The sequence below is a fragment of the Bactrocera tryoni genome, chromosome 3, assembly GCF_016617805.1.
Source record: "Bactrocera tryoni isolate S06 chromosome 3, CSIRO_BtryS06_freeze2, whole genome shotgun sequence".
Classification (NCBI taxonomy): domain Eukaryota; kingdom Metazoa; phylum Arthropoda; class Insecta; order Diptera; family Tephritidae; genus Bactrocera; species Bactrocera tryoni.
In genome coordinates this window covers 77,077,810-77,100,462 of record NC_052501.1, presented here as the reverse complement: position 1 = coordinate 77,100,462, position 22,653 = coordinate 77,077,810, and the positions used below count along the sequence as shown (strand labels likewise).

The following is a 22,653-nucleotide window of genomic DNA, read 5'->3' as shown; positions in this document are numbered from 1 at the left end:
AGGGAAGAAGATTAGGTGGAAGTAACTCAACACGTCCTTCTTGACTGTTCCGCGTTTGGAAAGTCAAGACTCGAAAACTTGGGAGCGTCTACATACCTTCAGATGATGGTATTATTTAACTTTTTTCATACTCTATTTCGTGATCGAGTTTCATTGAAGTTCCGAACTGTCTTCGTCGAATTATGTTCAGTACGTCAGCTAACTCACCACTGCCTTTAAATAATTTGGTAGGTGCAATTTCCTTTACCGCCGGGTTTACGTAACCGAAATGGAACTGCATTTTTATCCGACCAAGAACTGTTCTCTCTGCAGCATTCATACAAATTACTTCAGGAATGTTGGTAATTGACTTTGAAGCTTTATGATCTTCTTATCTACACGTTCGACTTAACTGCTGGAAAGTACTTCACTAGATGGGAGGTGATCTTTCGTAAATATAGTCTAACTGTTAGTTAAATATAGTCTAATTAGTTAGTGTCTCTTTGATTCATATAGGTATGGGTCGACCCATTTCTCTCTTTCTCATTATTATCAAATCAACTGTCTTTTGGTGAGAAACAATTTGCTTCCCGTGGAGGTCAAATCGGTCAGATATAATTCATTATAACGCGCTTATTTGTCATTTCTGAACTATTAAGCTTATTCGCTCAGCTGCTCGCTCAATGAGATGTGGGCTGAGTGAATTCAGCTGTTCCTGTCGTCACCTTTTCCATTTCAATTTTTTTACGAAATCTTCTACTAACTTTCTCTCTTTTACTTTAGTCGATCCTTCAGCGTCTACCATCATTCTCTTTTATCTGTCTCCTTCTATATCTTTCTCTCTTTTCCTAACCCACCCAAACCTCGTCTCCTCTTCTATCGGGTGATTTTTTTGAGGTTAGGATTTTCATGCATTAGTATTTGACAGATCACGTGGGATTTCAGACATGGTGTCAAAGAGAAAGATGCTCAGTATGCTTTGACATTTCATCATGAATAGACTTACTAACGAGCAACGCTTGCAAATCATTGAATTTTATTACCAAAATCAGTGTTCGGTTCGAAATGTGTTTTTATCGACAAAGTTTGTTCAGCGATGAGGCTCATTTCTGGTTGAATGGCTACGTAAATAAGCAAAATTGCCGCATTTGGGGTGAAGAGCAACCAGAAGCCGTTCAAGAACTGCCCATGCATCCCGAAAAATGCACTGTTTGGTGTGGTTTGTACGCTGGTGGAATCATTGGACCGTATTTTTCAAAGATGCTGTTGGACGCAACGTTACGGTGAATGGCGATCGCTATCGTATGATGCTAACAAACTTTTTGTTGCCAAAAATGGAAGAACTGAACTTGGTTGACATGTGGTTTCAACAAGATGGCGCTACATGCCACACTGCTCGCGATTCTATGGCCATTTTGAGGGAAAACTTCGGAGAACAATTCATCTCAAGAAATGGACCCGTAAGTTGGCCACCAAGATCATGCGATTTAACGCCTTTAGACTATTTTTTGTGGGTCTACGTCAAGTCTAAAGTCTACAGAAATAAGCCAGCAACTATTCCAGCTTTGGAAGACAACATTTCCGAAGAAATTCGGGCTATTCCGGCCGAAATGCTCGAAAAAGTTGCCCAAAATTGGACTTTCCGAATGGACCACCTAAGACGCAGCCGCGGTCAACATTTAAGTGAAATTATCTTCAAAAAGTAAATGTCATGAACCAATCTAACGTTTCAAATAAAGAACCGATGAGATTTTGCAAATTTTATGCGTTTTTTTTTAAAAAAAAGTTATCAAGCTCTTAAAAAATCACCCGATATATAGATTGATCGCAATATTTCCAAAACAGACTTCTCACTTTCATTTACCGAGAAATCCAAACTGAGCCAAATTCTAAATTTAGAATTAGTATTAATAGCTGTGTAAGTAACGGAAATTCCGCGAAATTATGAAACCGTTATTTTTGTGCTGTTTAAAGTGCGTAGAATGAACTTGATTTACACGCAGCTTTTCGCTTCACTTTGGAGCGTCAGAGCTCGCACAAAGCGGTAAAGTTTTATGCATTTTTATACGTATGTCTACCTATATACATATGTAAGTATATGATTTTATGCAGATGTATGTATGTGTGTGTGCATGAAAGCAGCGCGCTGACAATGAAAATACTTTATGCGGAAAATTTGAGCGCGCACGTCATCACATCGATGCCAATCAAATATACGCGGGCATATAGTATTTATGAATATTCGCAACGGCGGCGGCAGCTCTAGAAACACCGCTACATCACGCTGAATGGTTGCTGCAACAGCGCACACCTACGCACGCGAGCGAGTAGCAGATTTTTATTAAATTTCAACGAAGCGCAATCATATTCGCCAAGCGTTGTGCGATTTATGCGCTGCTTTTGCTTTTCATTTCTTTCCTTTTGGTTTTGTTTTTGCTTTTCACTTCTTTTCTTTTTGTTTTTGCTTTTCATTTCTTTTCTTTTTGGTTTTGTTTTTGCTTTGCGCTTTTATGGCAGTCGAAAATCGCAACATAAAAATTTTATAACAATACTAAAATGTCTTTTTCACAAACGACCACGCGCTGCGGGTAGGCAGCGACGGCGGCGGCGTCAGTCGTTGGCATTGATGACCGCCAAATGCCCGCGATTTCCATTCGGAGGCATTCAAATGATTTTTATTTCATGCGATTTATTCCCAATTTTTGCCCGTTTTTCTTATACTTTTTGTTTTTGTTGGTTACCAACAATGAGAGCATCAAATTGCAAAGGCTTTCAATGACTCATTCGTTAGCCCTTCCTGCCGTGGGTAATGTATGCATGTGAGCAGCGTCGGAACGGTAATTTTTATACTACTAGGGTGGTTGGAAATGTTGCATAATGTTATTACAGATGTTGAAAATATTAATAATTAGTATTATTAAAAATAATTTTTAATTATATAAATAAAATGAATAATAATAAAATAAATGAATAATCATTAAGGATTTTGGGTACAAAACGTATTTATTGCATTAGGGCGGTACAAAAAAAAAAAATGTATTATACTGTTCCAGCTGTGTGTTTTCAATAATTTTAATTTATTGAAAAATTTTTGTTTAATATATTTGTCGTTTGTTTTACGATTATTATAAATTTTATGTTTTAAAAAACATTTATTGCATTTGGTTGGTCAAAAAAAAATATTATTATATTAATTTTACAAAAAATATAAAACTTTGCTCCAGCTGTATACAAGTTGATATTTTTCCATCGGCTTTTATTTTTACAAAATGGTACAAAATCCCGGACGAATATTTAAGTTACTGTGTTTAATATTTTCAAATTTTATTTTAAAAACTTTCTTTAATATATTTTTTTAGTTATATAATAATTTATAATATAATATTTTTATATCATTATATTATTTTTTTGTTTTAAGATAAAAGCGATTTTAATTTAATTAAAAATTTTTCGAAATATAATTATTTTTGATTGTCGATTCAGAAAACAGTTTCATTTATTTTCATTAAACAATTTTTTTTTTAGTTTTCGATGACGAGGAGTTAAAACAATTTTTTTAATTTAATTAAAAATGTTAAATTAAAATTATCTTTCAACTCAAAAATTTCATATAAAAAATATTTTTCAAAAGTTTGTTTTTATAAATAAATACCAGTTTGTGCTTGAAAGAGTTGCCAACTTCATTTTTGAGATCAAACATAGTAAAAAAAATCTTAAATATTTAAATAATCGCAACTTTTTTTTATAATTAGTAAAATTTTTTTATTTACTTCTTGTTTGTTCAGTTTAAAATATATTGAAAAATATTTAGTCTGAAACTCATTGGTTTTTCAACTCTGTACAAGGTACAAGGGTGTAATACTATAATTTGCTACAATAAATAAAATTTTTCTTTTGCCATAACTTTCTGCCAGATCTTCGTTGGTTATTTTCTAATCATACTCCGGTGCATTCTATACTGTTGCCTACATTTAGGCGGACACAATATTCACTAAAAGTGTCTGTGCGTTTCCCTAATTAGTATATGAAATGCGATTTCCCCATTGTCGTTATGCAATTTTCATTTTCATTACTTGCAGCAGCAATAAAAATACCAAACGCCAACATTCACACTCACACACATACAAATAAACAAAAGTTTCAATTTAACCAGACCATGCGGCACTTCGCCCAGCATAATTTACACGGAACCCTCTAAGAGAGTACCATTTTTGCAAATATCAGTGTAATTCCGTTGGCGAAGCCGTTGTGGTATGTCCAGTGAGGCACAGCGGTGTGTAGAGGCGGTTAGTGTTTTCACAAAGTGCAATTTTCATGTTCATTTTGCCTGACACTGGAGAGCACTTTACACCGCTGTTGCTGGGACAAACAAGGCAAGTGTTGAGGAAACAAAAAAAAATTAAAAAAAAAGAAAAAAATTAAAAAAAGAAAAAATTAAAAAAAGAAAAAAATTAAAAAAAGAAAAAAATTAAAAAAAGAAGATAAAATACAAAAAATGAGAAAAAAGAGAAAAAAGAGAAAAAATATATGAAAAGGTTAAAAAAGATATTACAAAAAAATGTAAGAAAATAAATTAAAAAAGAATTTAAAGAACGTAAAAATTAGAAAAAAAAAAAAATCACCAAACATAATTAGAAAATATTAAATGAAAAAAGAAATACAAAAAATGGGGAAAAAAAATATAAAAAATAAAATTTTTTCACGATTCGAAAAATAAAATATTCAAAAATGAGCTTTTAGTGTGTATGTGTGTGTGTGCGCTGTGCCGTAGCGTGCTATAAGTATTCCTTAGTATGTATGTATGTATGCGTGCGTTCGAAACAGTTAGGCAAAGCATGATGCCAGACTGTAGCATGGTGTCAATTCTGTCAGCAGTATATGTACATACATATGTGTATGGATTAGTGCAGGTGTTTGGTTGTTTTCATTGTTGTTGGTTTCAACTTAGCTATTACTGTTGTATTTTTAGGTGTTTGTTGTTATTTTGGTATCGATGATGGTATCTCTGTTCCTGCTGTTGTATATTTTAGTGTTTATTGTTGTTGTTGCAAGATTAGTTGTTGTTGTTATTGTTGTAATGTTTGTGTTGTTGTTTTTGTAATAATCATCGTCATTCCTGTTATGGTTGCTAGATCTGTTGTTGTTGTTTTTAGTTCTTGTTGTTGTTATTGTTGTTTTTCTAATAATCAACGCCATTGCTGTTGTGGTTGCCGTGTGTTTTTCTTTTTTGTTGTTGTTAATTTTGTTATATAGTGCTGTTGTTGTTTTCGTCATTATCACTATTGTTGCTGTTGTTGTTATTTTCCACTCGGCACTGCCAATGGGGATTCATTATGTGGCAAATGCACTTTGGGCTGCGACAGTTTTGCGTGTGGATGCGTGTGTGTGTAGGCGCGTGCTTGCTACAGTCCATTATTTAGTTGTCGTGATCATTGCAGACTTCTAGGTGGACAGCAACCGCCATCGGAGCATACAACAATGCGTGCAATAATGAAATTATCTGCAACACTCTGATGTAGCCATTGTGGCGGATTGTTGTAGCACTTATGACGCTGATTGCCTTTGTGTGGCGAACAGCAGAGCGCCGTGCATGTGTGCGTTTAGGCGGTAGCTCAGAGTTTATCAAATTCCTATTGAAAAATTTGGGTTTTGCTGACATTTACTCGGTTGTTCCATTTGCTTTGAAATAGTTTTGAGGAATTTGTGCATGGAATCAGTGAAGAGACAGCCTGTGCTCCTTCACTCCTAACACGACCGCGATTATTGCCGAAGTGCAGAGCCGCAACAATATCTTCAAGTCGCTAGTCTGTAGGACAAGGGGGCATAGACAAAGCAACGTTATTGGCAACATACAAGACAATTGACTGGCCGGTCCTTAACTACGCCGCATCAATATGGTGGCCTGAATGCCGTGAAACACAGACGTGGAAGCTTCAGGCATATCAGAACACTGCATTCCGGACTATAACGAAATGGCTCTTGATGATCGCACATCTACACAGTGCGGCCCACATGCTTTAAATTAGGGAGCAGCGTAATGAACTCTTCTCCAAGTAGTTTATGCTGGAGTGTTTTTGAAGAAATCATCTTTGCAGTCACCTACTTGAAGCAGAACCTCCTTCTAGGAGCATCAAAAGTTCCTTTCTCAACTCCGTCGACGACATAAAATATTATGCTGATCAAGCTTCGGACGCAACTAAATTCAGACATGCACTGACCGAAGTTTACAGTGAAACCATAAACATCTTCATCGACTCCCTCTCAGTGGATGGCGTACTTGGATTCAAACCATCACGCATTGTACTCAATGAGCTCGAGTTGCCGCGAGTATCGAGCGTGATTGTGGCAGCTTCGTTCTAGACACTGTAGAAGGCTAAACTACTACTTATCCACAAGCGACCGGGATGTATCAAATATATTTCCAGCAACGATATGCAATGAGTTCCCGAATGATTCTAACCATCTTTTTGCATGACCATCTAATCTTTTGACAACCGTACTTTGAAATCCAATTTTTAGTACTTCGTAGCGCCGGTTCCAACTCAACTCGAAACGCTGATTACTTATATATATATACATATATACGTCATAGAGTCTCCGGTGATCTGGCATGCTTAGTGTACCTTACCTCCCATGCTTGATTATCATCAACTTTCTCCCCTCGTACCTATTACTAATCAAAGTCTTTTGCTCAGCCTTAAAATCAAAAAAACTTCAAAACTCTCCATATGTAATACCTTGCAAACTTAGTTCCTGTGAGACACCAACCGAAACTGAACCTTTCTCTACTTGACCATAGTAGAGAGGTATACACAATGCAATAATCGTTTTGTTATCTTTTGGGATTCCTCCTAATGCTTAAAAGACTCCAAAGGATCTTCAAGGTAACCACATTTTCTTACATTTTTAATGATTGCAGATTTTTGTAAGAAACTATACTGGAATATTTTTTTCTCTTGTTTGATCTCTCGAGTACCATATATTCCGTTTGATATTTTATTCATTCGGCAAAAAAAATCTTGAATTCTTTTGAGGATGTCATGAAACTTTTTCTGTATTTCGAAGGTCATTGGAACAATTACTATCATCATATAGTTCCATGGTCCCTTGTTTCGGTGTTTTTCGGCCCATCGAGACACTATCTTGATGCCTTGATGTAGCTTTATACATATACTGACGAATTGAGTTATGGGCCGGCGAAATCGTTCGGTTGGAGTCTGTTATCGAAAGTTTCATTGTGGAACTAACCAGAAATAAAGTTTTGGAGGTACCAATCCGAAATTTTGCACCCATATTTTTCTCATTAAGAAGTTGCTTATTTGTCGGAATGTCCGATATCGGACCACTAAAGCATATAGCTGCAATACAAACCGAACAATCGCAATAAAGTGCTTGTATGGGAAACTTCTTCATATAACGAAATATCTGCAAGAAATTTGGCGTGGGATATGATCTAAAGTACCGGTGCAAGCTCAGAAGAAATTGTTCTAAACGAGTAACAGCATGTAGCTGCAATACAAAATGATCGCTCAAAATTTGTTCTCACAACAGTCGGGTCTATGTAACCGAAACGCACCCGGATTTTTATCCGACCAAGCACAGTGAACTCGGCACATTTCAACCGCTCACAATCAAGTTTCTGTAAGGAATCTTTTGTATTTGTGAAAGGTATTAGACCTTCAAAGTAGCCGGTAGGGTTTTATTTCAAGATCGTCGGAATGGTCATCTCAAGAGATCGAGTGACAATACTTTTTCTACCACCACGAATCTCTTTAACTGTATATTAACGCCAGTATTTATCTGCTTACTTAAACCACACGCTTCATATTGCTTTTCAGCAACCTAGAACATGCTAAAATATTACAATAACAACAATAAAAGCGCAATATAACATGATATTCCACTTCCTCACAATTTGATTTGCAAGCAACTCACTTTTATTCACATTTCTTTAATGTTGTTTGCGTGTGTCAAAGTGCAAAATTCTTATTGTCAGTAATAATTTCACACACAATGGCAAAAGTATTGCATTTTATGTTGCACACACATGCACACAAATATATACACACACAAGCAAACAATGGATATGCAATAGAGAATGAATCAAATGAAAGTGCTGCTGAAGAGCGGATATAGAGACATATATTTTAGCAAGAAGCAGATGAAGTGAAGACGAAAAAGAAGAAGAAGAGAGGGGAAGAAGCAGCATTAGAAGCAACGATGTAGTGCAAGACAACACAAAAAACAACCAAACAACAACAACTAAGTGTAAGAAAAGTAAAATCTTCCGCCAAAGTGACACGGCTCCTCAGCTACATTGAGTGGCTGCATCGTTATTCGCTCGCAGCAATTCCGACACAGTCATCGTCGTCTGTCGGCAAGTCAACAGCAATTTTCATTGCCGACGCATGTCTCCGGCACTCTTCACCATTTGCATTTCAATATTTCGCATGCCGGCAGTAGGAAACAACAAATAACAACTTTTTTTTTCAAAAAGTATTAAATAAATATTGTGCAAATGCGATGAGACCGAACGCACTGCTTGCAGGCATGCACTTGTATATCCGTGTGTGTGTACATGTGTATATTTATCGGTATATATATAGTATGCACATAAATATCTGGTACTTCTGAAGTTATTGCAAATGCAATAAGACTAAATTCAATTTCCTACTCGAGCAACATTTTTTGCTTTTGCAAAATAATGTGCTCCATTATATGTATTCCACTAGTTTTCTGTAATAGCATCGTACAATAACTGAAACTTTTAACCAGCTGCAACTAGTTGACGGTTTTTCTGTTGTTTTCTGTGATTATGCGAAATTCGTCGAACAACAGATGGCGCTGTTGTAGCATTATTTACTGAAAGAGTATTTTGGGTGAGATGTGGTATACTGCGCACAGTTTAAATACACCAGTCCGGGCCAAATTTGATTTGACAAGTCCCACTCCGCTAAGGTCACACCTTTATAATGCGCTCTCTCCATTTTTCCATTCCATTCTGTAGGCGATGCTTAACAGCAATAGGCTTGGAACCATTCCTTTTTTAGGTCGAATCGATGGAATTCATTATATTAGGTTGTCAAATATCTCCCTTCCGCCTTTTTGTCCTGTTGAATTTCGCGGTAATGTGTAAAGCGCTACAGAGCTCTAATCTGGCAGTACTATACATCTTTGAAAGGTCTTGACATAACCTATAAAACGACGCTATGAATGATTAGTTTGGATATTGCGTTTAACAGTTATAGACAGGTAAACATGGTGTTCCCTAACGTCGAAATTCGCGCTATTTTAAAGTTTTTCTTCATTAAAGGCAAATCCGCTAGAGAAATGTTCCGTGAGATTAATGATGTTTTGGGGGATGGTACTCTATCACTTCGAACTACGGAGGAATGGTTTCGACGATTCAGACACAATGGATAAGCCAGACGACGGAAGACCTCTGACGACGAATTATGGAAAAACATCGAGTTGGACCGGCATGTGGCATCTCGTGACATCGCCCAGAAGATGGCAGTTAGTCACCAAACCAATTTAAAACATCTGCAGAAGGCTGGATGCACAGAAAAGCTTGATGTTTGGGTGCCGATTTGACGCAACAAAACCTTCTGGACCGAATCAACGCCTGCGATATGCTGCTGATACGGAACGAACTCGACCTATTTTTGAAGCAGATGGTAACTGGCGACGGAAAATGGATCACATACGACAATATCAAGTGAAAACGGTCGTGGTCGAAGGCCGGTGTATTGTTCCAAGCACTGGCCAAGCCGGAATTGAAGGCCAGGAAGGTTTTTCTGTGTGTTTGGTGGAATCGGAAGGGAATCTTCCACTATGAACTGCTCCCATATGGCCAGATGCTTAATTCTACCATCTACTGCGAACAACCGCACCGCTTGAAGCAGGCGATCGACCAGAAGCGTCTAGAATTGGCCAAGAGGAAGGGTTTGGTGTTCCACCAGGACAACGCCAGACTACACACTTCGTTGATGACTCGTCAGAAGCTACGGGAGCTTGGATGGGAGGTTTTATCGCATCCACTATATAGCCCAAGTGACTACCACCTGTTCCTGTCCGTGGCGAACGCCCTTGTTGGTGTAAAATTGAACTCAAAAGAGGCTTGTGAAAAGTGGCTGCCCGAGTTCTTTGCAAATTAGGAGCGTGGCTTCTACGAGGGGGGTATTATGAAGTTGCCGTCTAGATGGAAACAGATTATCGCACGAAACGGCGCATATTTGAACTAAATCCGATCACTGTAACACTTTTTATAAAGCATTGTTTGCAAATCTCTTCTGTTGTCTTCAATGTTAATGCTCTAAACTTTAATTCATCTAGCGCTGGTAATCTAAGAAAACAGCTTTGTTTTTCCCAGTTCAGCTGACAGCTGCTGAACCATCCACACAGCTGAACCAACAAAATGTGGCGTCGGAAAATCTCTTTTGGTTGTGTTTCCATATCAGTTAGACTTATGGAGCGAAATCTGATTTTTTTCGGCCAAGAACTATCAACCCTGAAATAATTCTTCAAAGTTAATTGCGGAATATTTTCTAACGGTGAAACAAAATCAGTTTTTCAACATTTGTATGAGCACAGAATATTGTCCGTTCGACGGGCAGACATAACGGTAGTTGCAACTCTTTGAAAACTTCTATTGGGGAATATTATTATGCATCCAGATCTTAAACTATTAGTCAGCTTATATTGCATATTTTTAGGTGCATGAAAGTTTGCCTGCTTTCTGTTTTGTTTTCGGAAATGTGAAGCTTATATTTAGGAGCAAAGCCAATACATTTTTTTTATTGGTAGAACTGGTTACATTGGATAAAATCAGTCCCACCCACGGACAGTTCTAAAACTATGTAAATGGATAATTTCAACAACCAACATATCCTTGTAGCTGAATATCTCTATATACATGATAAATAAGTGATTAGCATAATCAGCTGCATAGAGTTCATAAGACCATGTTAGTGTGTCTAGCCTCTCAATTGAGATATGAGATATCGATCTGGTACGTTATTTTCTTACAAAGCAGCTGCTCATTTATCAGAACCACTGATAACGTATCATGATAGCATATAGCTGCCATACAAACTGATCATCAAGTTAATGATTTTTTATACCCTTTTTATGCTGTGAGTGTTATTAAACCTTAGTTTCGCACTTTTAATTTGCCAAAAATCTTAGTGTATTCGAAAAAAGAAAAATAGTCTAAAAGGCTGTAGACTAAAAGCAAAAAAGCAGCATCTGAAGTTGAATTTGCATTAAAAAGCGGCTGAGCAGATTCCATTCAACGCAAAGTAGCAGCATGTTAGTGGCATTTGTGGCAGTGAAAATAATCTGCATTTGAGCAAAGACAGTCTGACAATGATAGCTGCCTACTAGCAACTAGTAATTGCGCACACACTCACTTCGAAACTACACATGAAACCGTTAAAGCCTGCCTTCCAATGCAACATTGTATATTTACCTACTTGCTTATATGTGTGTATGTGCGTGCGCGAGGCTGGGCTTGGCGTGTTGAGTGCACACGTGCAAAGAGCAACGGTATGTCAATAGCCGGCAGGCAATGTAAGCAGTGCCGCACATGCGCCAAAGACTAGTCTTTTTGTTAGCTTAGCACTAGACGAAACTGCAAGTATGTGTATAGATGGGCGTGTGGCGCTTATCTGCATAATTTATGCGTTACGCGGCTGTATGCTTGTGTGTAGGTTCCTTTCTCGTTGTATCTTGCCTGTTGTCGTTTTAACTTTTTTCAAGTATTGAAGTTTTCGGAAAATGTCATAATCCTTGCAGACGGCTTATCAACTAACTTTTCTACTTTGCTAACGCAATTTCATTTAGCTAAACTTATACACACATATATACATGTGTGCACATATATATAAATGGTAAAATAAAGCAGCTTAGTTGTTGTTGCTTAACTTTCACCTGAAAAATTTCTGTAATTGAGTAGACGCTTGGCAAAGTCCGTTGATAAGCCGAGAAAAATGAGCTGAGTGTCTATGTGTATGTGTGTATGTATATATACAAGCATAACGGAGAGATATGTACACAAATAAATCCGTGAATTTTTACCATAAAATGAGCAACTCAATTTCCATATTTGTTGTAATAATTTTTACATAACACATACATACATTCTTAATAGTTAAATTACGAAGCTCAATCGAAGGAAGTAAAGTTAGCGCCAGTTTTGATGGGAATCTTATGATTCAATGCGAAAAATCTTAAAAAAGAAAAAGTGAAGTTAACTTCGCACACACAAATTTTCTTACAAGAACTTGATTCTGATTATTTTTGTAATATAACAGTGTTCTCAATTCATAATCACTCTGAAGTGATTGCTGATTATAAAGGTGTGACCTTATCGGCATGGAACTTGTCACATGATTACAAAGAGCGTTCCAAAGTAAACAGGACTTAACAAAAAAAAAGAAAGCAGATGGGCTTTTATTCATAATAGTCTCCTTCTGCTTCAATATAGCTTTTTGCATTGTACAAAAGGATGTCGAACGAGTGTTTTAGCTCGTTGGCCGGTATGGCCGCCAGTATGCCGGTGCAAGCCTTTTGAATGGTCTGAATGGTTGAACGTCTGCATAACGCTTTCCTTTCATGGGCAAATGCATTTTACCGAAAAGGAAGAAGTCGCACGTTGCCATATCAGGTGAATACGAGGAGTGGTTAATGCTTAAAACGTGATTTTTGATTAAATAATCGTCCTTCCAATGTTGGTTTCTGAGCAATTTTTGGTCATCAGTCAATTTGTGCGGAACAAACCGTACACACACCTTTCGTAAGCCCAAATGTTCGGTCAAAATGCGATAAATCAATGTTTTGGAGATGTTCAATTCCATTTCCATGAATTTGAATCATGATTTCGGCTGATTTTTGATGAATTCACGCACAGCTTCGATGGAATTTCCGGTGATCACGGATTTTGATTGGCCCACATGTTATCATTTATATCCTCACGACCATTTTGAAAACGTTAAAATCACTCGTGCACTCTGCTACGGCATAGGCAATCATCGCCATAAACTTGTTACATCTATTGAAATGTTTCGGTAAAAGTTTTACCAATTTTAAAAACAAATTTGATGTTGGCTCTTTGTTCGAAGCTCATCTTCGCACCGATAACACAAACATACTGACACTTAAAACGCAATAACTTCACTTCCAATCAATGAAATGTCATGAAATTCTCACTGAACAATTGATAAGGACAGCAGACTCTAACGTAGACGTATATATATATATAGATGCATATAGATGGCACCACCATGGGGCGCTGGATTCAAAAGGACTTGTTTACTTTGGAAGACACGTTGTACAACAATACAAGCATATTTACTTAGGTTAAGATGTGTACATATGATAACATATTGACATAAGGTATACATTGGGGAAATTGATAATAATGGGCACTGCACTTAAAAGCAATCCGCTGATATGCCGATTCGTAGAACAGTCAGTACTTACTAACCGTACAGAACGGTCTTTAAGAGCTAATACAACGCAAAAAGTCATAGAAATGGAACGTTGGCAGAATCGAGTTGCTGTAGTCACTGGCGCCAGTTCGGGCATTGGCGGGGCTATTGTCAAATATCTCGCTAATAACGGTATGGTGACTGTCGGCTTGGCACGACGCAAAGAACGTATCGAAGCCCTGCGCGATGAAGTGAAAAACGAGGCAAAGCAACGTATACACGCCATTAAGTGCGACATACGAGATGAAGCTGATGTGATTGCCGCCTTCAAAGAGATCGAAAGCAAGTATGGACCGGTGGCGGTGCTGGTAAACAATGCCGCCATTGTGCGTTATGGCGAAATGTTGAAAGAAGGCAACTCACAAGATATACGCGATGTGATCGATACAAATGTGTTTGGTGTTGTGTGGAGCACACGTGAGGCTTTCCGTTCGATGAAGGCTCAGGGTGCTGATGGTCACGTCTTTCTCATCAATAGCATAAGTGGGCATGTAGTACTGAATTTCCCGAATGTCTCTTTAAATATTTATCCATCTTCAAAGCATGCCGTCACCGCCATGACGGAGATCTACCGCCAGGAGTTTCTTAAGAATAACACCAAAATTAAGATCACCGTAAGTTGTGTGCATTACGTCGATTGTATAGTAATTGTTAATTACATTCAATTCTGTTTTGTTCAATAGAGCATTAGTCCCGGCGCAGTGAAAACCGAGATTATGGTCGAAAATCCGCCTGATATACCAGATTTGGTATTCTTGGCCTCCGAAGATATCGCTGATGCGTTGATCTATTGCCTACAGACGCCACCGCACGTGCAGGTTTGTAATCCCTCATAATAGGTCTCAGTGTGTAATGAAAAGTTCATGTTTTGTTATCCCTTTCTAGATTCACGAATTAATCGTAAAACCAGTCGGTGAAAAATTCTAAGATTGCCAGTGTTGAAACAGCAACTCACTTCTGATACTTATGTTTGTTGAAGTTGAAAGTATTGAAAATGTTAAATAATAAAACGTAGCTAAAATTCATTAGAAATTATTCGTGCATTTTATTTTTTTTTTTTTTGGGCAAAAGTTTGCGATACTTAATTTATTGAGAACGCAGCATAATAAGGGTACTTATAGCTTCGGTGATTTCCATAACTGTAATCAGTAAGCAAGATTATCTTACGCCTTCAATGGTGAAACTATTTCACATAATTTTTCTGAGATATGTTTAAGTTTCGGGACTAGATTAAAATGTTTTCAGAGATGGTGTGAGACCACCTTGGAACTATTTAGGAATGAGTGTATAACCATTTTGAGATACTTCTAGTTTCAGGACTAGAACGGGAAAATGGTGTGGGACCACATTGGAACTATTAAGGAATGAGATACTTCTAGAATCGGGACTAGAACTGGATTTTTTCGGGACTAGATTAAAATGTTTACAGAAATGGTGTGGGACCACATTGGAACTATTAAGAAATGAGATACTTCTAGATTCGGGGCTAGAACGGGATTTTTTCGGGACTAGATTAAAATGTTTACAGAAATGGTGTAGGATCACCTTAAAATTATTGGAAAATGGATGTAGACATTTTTATATATGTACGTTTAGGTTTCGGGATTAGAACGGGAGTTTTTCGGGACCGGCTTAAAATGTTTTCAGAAGTGGTGTGAGACCGTCTTAGAAATATGTAGAAATTAGTGAACAACCAGTTTGAGATATTTTTAAGTTTCGGAATTAGAACAGGATTTTATCGGGACTGGCTTAAAAGATTTTCATAGTTCGTGTGGTATCATTTCAAAGTTTACCTTGTATTTTGTTGATCTTAAGTCTAATTATTTAAGGTTTAATATGAGATACTATTAGCCCCAAAATCGATCGTCTTTTATAGATTATTAAAAAAATTAAAGTTGAAAAACGTGATTGTTATTTTCAATTTTTTTTTATTAAATTAGAATGTTATAATTTGTCTTTCTAAGAAACTTAGAAAAGGAGTATACACTCAAGTAGACATTGCATTGTACATATGGTATATCTTGAAGACGGTTATTAAGCGATTAAAGTTCATTAAGTATGTGATGATGTTTTTAGCACCCAGAGGAGAAGGAAGGAACCTCAATGATGTCTATATTTAAATGACCAGTGTGTCGAGCTGAGTAGCTTTAGACATTTCTGTTTGTATATATTTAAACTAGTCTCTAAATTTTTAGATATCAAACTCAAATCGTGCACACGTCCTTTTCTCAACCAGAATATGTTAATTTTTGGAATCGCCGATATCGGACCACTATACCATATAGCTATTATACAAACTGATTGGAAGTACTGATATAGGAAATTGGAATGAAGTATTGATATAGGAAACTTTTTCGTTTCATGAAATATCTTCAAGAAATTTGGCAAGGATTATTGTCCAAGACCGAATTTCTATAGCATATAGCTGTAATAATGAAGGGTCAAAATAAAGTCGTTGTATCAACAAAATTTTCGGTTGACAATAAAGCTTTTCGAAATCTAGCGTCGCAGCTTCAATAATTTTTTCATTTTTTTTTAGACCACTTGGACGCTTTTATCTTACCATTGTGGCCAAATAATGGCAGCAGTTCTCAATGGGATTGAGATTTGAACTTTTTCCTGTACACGTCTGAGGCTCAATTACTTCTTCATCAATATTTTTGGTTTGTAATCTGTAATGAATTATTGAAAGATCTATTTCAATAGTTTTATGCTTTAGTTACCGGAAAACAAAGTTTTCCCCAGCCTGAAGTCGAAATTTTGTGAGATTTTGCTCACTCTTGCCGCTGTTTCTGCATTCGGGTAATGGGAAGTAGTTTTTAGATGGACGTCGCGTTCATTATCCAGGTTTATTCAGTACATTTTGCGAAGTGTAGCTATATTTACCCCAGTAGTTTCGAAAAATATTGAATTTATTGTGCCAGCATGGTTAAAGTGATTTGTAATGCACATTAGTTTAATTTGTCGTTCATGACGAGATTCTATTCTTTTCGGACGCCCACTTTTTATTCATGTTTGCGAAGTTATTTGAAGTGATTTTCTTCACATCGCCACTAAAGCTTAATACGCTTGCGCCTTTTAGCGGAAAACATGAAGTTTCAAAAAAGTTTCTTTAAAGACTCCGACCTTTAGACGTTTTTCAAGCAAACATTTAGTGAGGCGGGTCGAATTCCGACAGTCTTCAGAAATGTACCAAAAGTATGAAGGAGAAGACTGAAACCATTCCTGTTAGAAATTTAAAAATTATGACACAAAACTCTAGATTTGAGTAAAGCATTTCAGCCGATCTAAGAACGAAGCTTCTACAGACGATACTATCCGTAAAGCACGGAATCCATACAGCGGTAAATAAAAATGTCAGCTGTATAACTTTCAAGACGGCTTAGTTTTACAACAGTTGCAGTTGATGCACGATCCCACTTAAGTTTATGGCACTTGTTAAAACCTATTATCTGTATATTGATAAGCACATAAGAGGGACCATTACTAAGTGAAAAATAAGAAAATATTACAGGGCCTCATTTACTATTATATCACGTTTTTATATTTACATAATTTGAATATAAATAGATGCACTTGCTGTTCCAGGGCTTCATTGCAAAGAGCGCTAGGAAATCTTAGTGGAAACCACAAAAACCATGGAGCGTTGGGAAAATCGCGTAGCTGTAGTCACTGGCGCTAGTTCTGGCATCGGCGCGGCTATAGCTAAGTATCTCGCAAATAACAAGTTGGTGATAGTGAACCTCGATATAAATATGGAAGGCCACATAGCATTACTTGCTGAGGTAAACGCCGAGGTGCGAAAACGTATGCACCACATTAAATGTAATGTACGCAAGGAAGACGAAATAAATGCCGCATTCAGAGAGATCGAGAAGAAATATGGTCCTGTAGCTGTGTTGGTCAACAACGCTGGCGTCTTGGGAGATAGTTTCCTACTGAGTGAGAATAATTCAGGGGAAATGCTTAAAGTGCTCGAAACGAATCTTCTAGCTGCGGTTTATTGCACTCGCGAAGCATTTCGTTCCATGAAAGCAAATGATATCGACGGGCATGTCTTTATGATCGGTAGTGTCTGTGGACATAGTGTGCCAATAGTGCCAAATAACCCACTAAATTTATATTCACCTACGAAGTTCGCGATCAGAGCGCTCACCGAAATGTATCGACAAGAGTTTTTGAGCCAGAACACAAAAATTAAAGTAACGGTAAGTTGTATATTGACCGCGCGAACAGTTGTGGCAGCAATTATCACATCTTTATTACAGTGTATCAGCCCTGGTGGAGTTAAGACGAATTTACTTAATCATCCTGGTAATATGGTGCCAACACTTCCGAAGGAACTCAATCCGAATGCGATTGCGGATGTATTAATTTATTGCCTACAAACTCCACCGGATGTACAAATCCATGATGTGATAATCAAACCCATGGGTGAAATGGTTTGACAGTTTAAATTAATTAAAAAATATGCCGATCTCTCGATATTGACAAAATAAAACAATAAAAGCTCGCAATAAGTGTTGAACTTAAGAAAATAGAGAGGGCTCGCAGTTCAACCGTGGTTGAGTTTCGAAAATTTGTTAGTTGTCTCACATTTATTGGACTATATTTATGTTAAGTAAAAGATAATCGAAAAATCTTAAGGTTCAATAAGTTTAGGTTTGGTTTCGTGTTGATCCCTTTTACGGAGGTGACCACGATCTCTAATGAACAGCGCTTGGTTGTGTCAAAATGAAGCTTTGTTTCGGACCGCCAAAAGAGTACTCAACAAAATGCATAACTCACTTTATGAGGGGCGTTTGGATCAAATGGAAAGTCTATTGGAAAAATTAGGATCAGAACAATGCTCCCAGCCATAAAATCAATAAACCTTTTTAGAAAAAATTAGGACCAGAAGAATGTTCCTGGCTTAGGGAGCATGTTTCTTGACTTGACTTCTTGACTTTCCATTTAAAGAAATTTGAATTTTTGGGCCGGATCGATTGGCCACCAAGATCATGGGAAATCGAACCGTTGGCTTTTTTCTGTAAAGTCTATGAGGACAATCCCGCTTCGTTTAAGGTCTTAAGGCAAAAGATCTCTAATGTCGTTCGCCAGTCACCAGTCGAAATTCTCGAACGAGTCATCACACAAGGGATGTACTATCTGCGACGTAGCCGCGGCCAACATTTGAAAAAGATAATCTTCAAAAAATAAATGCCAAAAATGCTCTCTTGAAAGATAATACGATTTTGTTCAGAACTTTTTTTGGGCGGGGAAGAAATAATTGATCGAAACAAAATTTATAGGGTTTATAGTTATCTATTTAAACATCAATCACAATTTTTTTGGATACGAAATCTTTGATATTCTGCCTTTGGGAAGCAATTGCCCGATGCATATGACGGCGGGCAGGATGCAGGTCGCAATTTCGATCGGAAACAAAATATTCAAAGAGATTCATATTTTTTAAGAATTTATCCTCTAGTTAAACTAACAACAATTCCAAAAAAAAAGCGTAGAATTTTACAAATTTTTTAAAAAGGGAAAAAAACTGGTTTTTGAATAAAAAATTTGACTTTATGTTGTTTAAAAATATGTTCAAACTTGACTTTTCTTAGTTTTTTTTTGTTTAAATAGAAAATAATTTATTGCCAAAGATAATAAACTTCGCCCCAATTCCATAGGACGTTTAGTTTTTTTTCTATCCTGTCCGCCAATTAAAAAAAATCGTAAAAATGAAAAACCGAGAAATCGCGCGTCAAAGTTTTCGCATTCTGTTCAAGCGCTAATATATCTGCTGAACGCTCGGCCACTATTTCCCTTCTAGCTTCCAAAATATTTCGAATTTCCTTCTATAACTTTATGGACAAATTCTTAGATTATTTTTAAAGAGATTTAAGTAAAACAAAAATCGATTTTTGAAGCCTCTAAAGCAGGCTCCCCCCTTAAATTTGTATGGCTTTCTATGTGCTTAAGATCTCAAGGTGTATACTATATGCCAAATTTTCATGAACATGTTCAGTGAATTTTGGTGAGTAAAATATCAGTAAAATTGCCCTGAACTTTGCTTTTACTTTTGCTTTCAGCATTCGCTAATTCAGACCTCTTTGTATGAAATGAAGATCTTATTAATATTTGATGTAGTTTGGAGGATAAAAAATATGATGTTGAAGACGATGACACAACGGAGGAGCACGAGCCCATGGGAGCCCGCGATAACTAAATGCGGCCAAAAAGTACGCAGTCTGGCAGAAGCAAAGTAAAAGGGAGTGAGAAGTTTAGAGGAAACGTAGAAAGCAGCAGAACAAAACGTGTCTTCGAGAGACAAATGAGAAAAAAGTAAAATGGCCTAAGCAAAAGAGGAAGTTAACGCAAGCACTTCTGTCATTAACGAAAGTACAAATATTCTGGAAGCAGCTAAGCCTTTCGACGAAGATTTGAAACGAGCGATTGCAATAACTCCGGAAAGAGAAGACTTCAAGCTTATTTTATTGTATTTATTTATTTTTTCCCACAGAGTGCTCATTTCGGAGAAATTAGGGAGGCTGGTTGAGTTTCCACAGATACAACCCTTGATCCTGACCCGGCTGATGTAGAGCCAAATGACGCCATTAGAATTAAAGACGCTGACGATGGAGGTATGACAGCAGATGATGGCCACTCTTGTGATTGAACCGTAGAATCGATCGGACGCATTTTTATCGCAAATCTTTCGTGACAGGCAATTAGGGTTCTTGATTTTTATTCGAGCACTCCCATTGTATTTTCGCTTTTCAAAAACGCTTGAGAATTTTCATGGCATGGTGGTACCAAAACCAAAAATAAACGTTTTCAAAGTGGTGACGAGATAAACATAGTCAAAGGCCGCAGCAACATTGGAGCCAACAGCCAAAGAGCAGAAACGGTTGGGATATCTGCCAAAAAACACGTACAATAATCACAGTTGTAGTGCAGAGGATAGTACAAAGATAAAAAAGAAGCGTAAAATCAAGGGTTCACCGTCGTCCGATGAGAAAGAGGTGAAACTAACAGGATATATTTGCAACAGATATGAACAAATACACGCAAAGTCATCGTAAATGTCACTTACTTGACGAACATGACATGATCTCAAGCTGTGGTCACCTTTCCAGCAGTCACTTTCGTCGCACGGGAGAATGTTTAAAAATGAACATATGCGTTGGTCGTAAGGAGTGCCACTTAATCGCTGCGGAGTAGAATACTTTTTGAATTTATTCTTATAATACTTTTTAATAAATTAATTATACAGTCCACTCATGTTAGATAAGGCCGAGGCACACATGCTCTCAACAAATCAAATAAACAAGGGGCGTTCCATGGTAAACAGGACTTAAAGAAAAAACCAGAACAAATGTTTTTATCCGCAAAACAAATTTCCTTCATTCAAAACAGTTTCCTTCTGCTTCAATATAGCTTTTTGAACGGTCCAAAAGCATGTCGAACGAGTGTTTTAGCTCGTTGGCCGGTATGGCCGCCAGTATGCCGGTGCAAGCCTTTTGAATGGCCTCTACGTCTGCATAACGCTTTCCTTTCATGGGCAAATGCATTTTACCGAAAAGGAAGAAGTCGCACGTTGCCATATCAGGTGAATACGAGGAGTGGTTAATGCTTAAAATGTGATTTTTGATTAAATAATCGTCCTTCGAATGTTGGTTTCTGAGCAATTTTTGGTCATCAGTCAATTTGTGCGGAACAAACCGTGCACACTCCTTGCGTAAGCCCAAATGTTCGGTCAAAAAGCGATAAATCGATGTTTTTGAGATGTTCAATTCCATTTCCATGAGTTTGAATCATGATTTCGGCTGATTTTTGATGAATTCACACAGAGCTTCGATGGAATTTCCGGTGATCACGGATTTTGATTGGCCCACATGTCGTCATTTATATCCTCACGACCATTTTGAAAACGTTAAAATCACTCGTGCACTCTGCTACGGGATAGGCAATCATCGCCATAAGCTTGTTACATCTATTGAAATGTTTCGGTAAAAGTTTTACCAATTTTAAAAACAAATTTAATGTTGGCTCTTTGTTCGAAGCTCATCTTCGCACCGATAACACAAACATACTGACACTTAAAACGCAGTAACTTCACTTCCAATCAATGAAATGTCATGAAAAACTCACTGGACAATCGTTAAAGATTCTAACGCGTTCGACATATAGATGTCACCACCAGGTGCTGCTAGAGTCAAAAAGTTTACTTTGGAACCCTCCTTGCATATAGCTTAAGATCGTTGATAGGAGCTACAAGATAAATATTACGCTAGAATCTATCTAACTTATAGGAATCTGGGAGACAAAGTTGAAATAAGATCCAAATCCAATTTATGCAATTTTTCTGTTTAGCCAATTAGACAATTTCACCTGATGAGCGTTTGACTTAATGACTAATAGCATGCTGCCAAAAACACACATCATGTGATACTAACCTCAGAGACTTTTATGCGGGTTATGCTGCGATTCAAGCATCACATAGCATACACACCCACAAAATGGGTTAAATCAACTGCTGCTGTCACTTCGACCGCATTTCGTTCAATTCGTATCTAATTAGGCAAGTCGATGAGTGGCGATGAGTTAGCGAAATACCATATGCAGTAGTGCTCAATAGCGATAACATGGCTTAAGACAAGTCAACTAACAGCAACTAACCAAAGCATTTCCATACGAATGGCCGAGGATTCATTAATCATTGAGACGAGAAGCTGCAAACAGCCAAGAGCAGACTACTAAATCCTTGCCACACTACATTGCTATATCATTAGTAAGCGCGGAGATATGACAACAAGCCGTTATAGCAACAACAACAAACATAAGCAGTGAAGGCAACAAAGCAGCAGGCAGCCGCTGCTACAAAGTCCTTAAGATAGACAAATTGCTAGACTGGTAAGGAGACAAGGCAAGCTGTAACAAGGAAGTGGAAACAGATAGACAAATATAGCCCGATATATACATATATGTGGTATGTAGTAAGGGTAGAACTCGCCGCGTAAAGCAAAAGTTGAAGATACACACACGGCACATTTTCGAAATGGAAATTGCGCTGAAACGATAAGAAGCATGAATGGCAAAGCAGCTGCGGAATAAAAGCGTTCAAACCGCCAAAAAAAGACTTTACAATCTTATTAAATTTAATCTGTTGCTGTTCTGACTCTTGCTACTGTCACACCATATG

The 22,653-nt window shown here is 37.4% G+C and overlaps 2 protein-coding genes across 2 annotated transcripts; both read left to right on the top strand.

The window, feature by feature from the left end:
* Window positions 1–13,432: 13,432 nt before the first annotated feature.
* On the top strand, window positions 13,433–14,504 carry LOC120771214 (farnesol dehydrogenase-like). Its single transcript, XM_040099116.1, has 3 exons — window positions 13,433–14,083; window positions 14,153–14,287; window positions 14,355–14,504. Exons 1-3 carry the CDS (start codon window positions 13,514–13,516, stop codon window positions 14,394–14,396), a joined length of 747 nt encoding a protein of 248 aa, XP_039955050.1. The 5' UTR covers window positions 13,433–13,513; the 3' UTR covers window positions 14,397–14,504.
* Window positions 14,505–17,068: 2,564 nt separating this feature from the next.
* On the top strand, window positions 17,069–18,048 carry LOC120771655 (farnesol dehydrogenase-like). The gene is made up of 2 exons (XM_040099770.1): window positions 17,069–17,677; window positions 17,738–18,048. The coding sequence occupies exons 1-2, from the start codon at window positions 17,108–17,110 to the stop codon at window positions 17,915–17,917; spliced, it is 750 nt and encodes a 249-aa protein (XP_039955704.1). The 5' UTR covers window positions 17,069–17,107; the 3' UTR covers window positions 17,918–18,048.
* The last annotated feature ends 4,605 nt before the right edge of the window (window positions 18,049–22,653 follow it).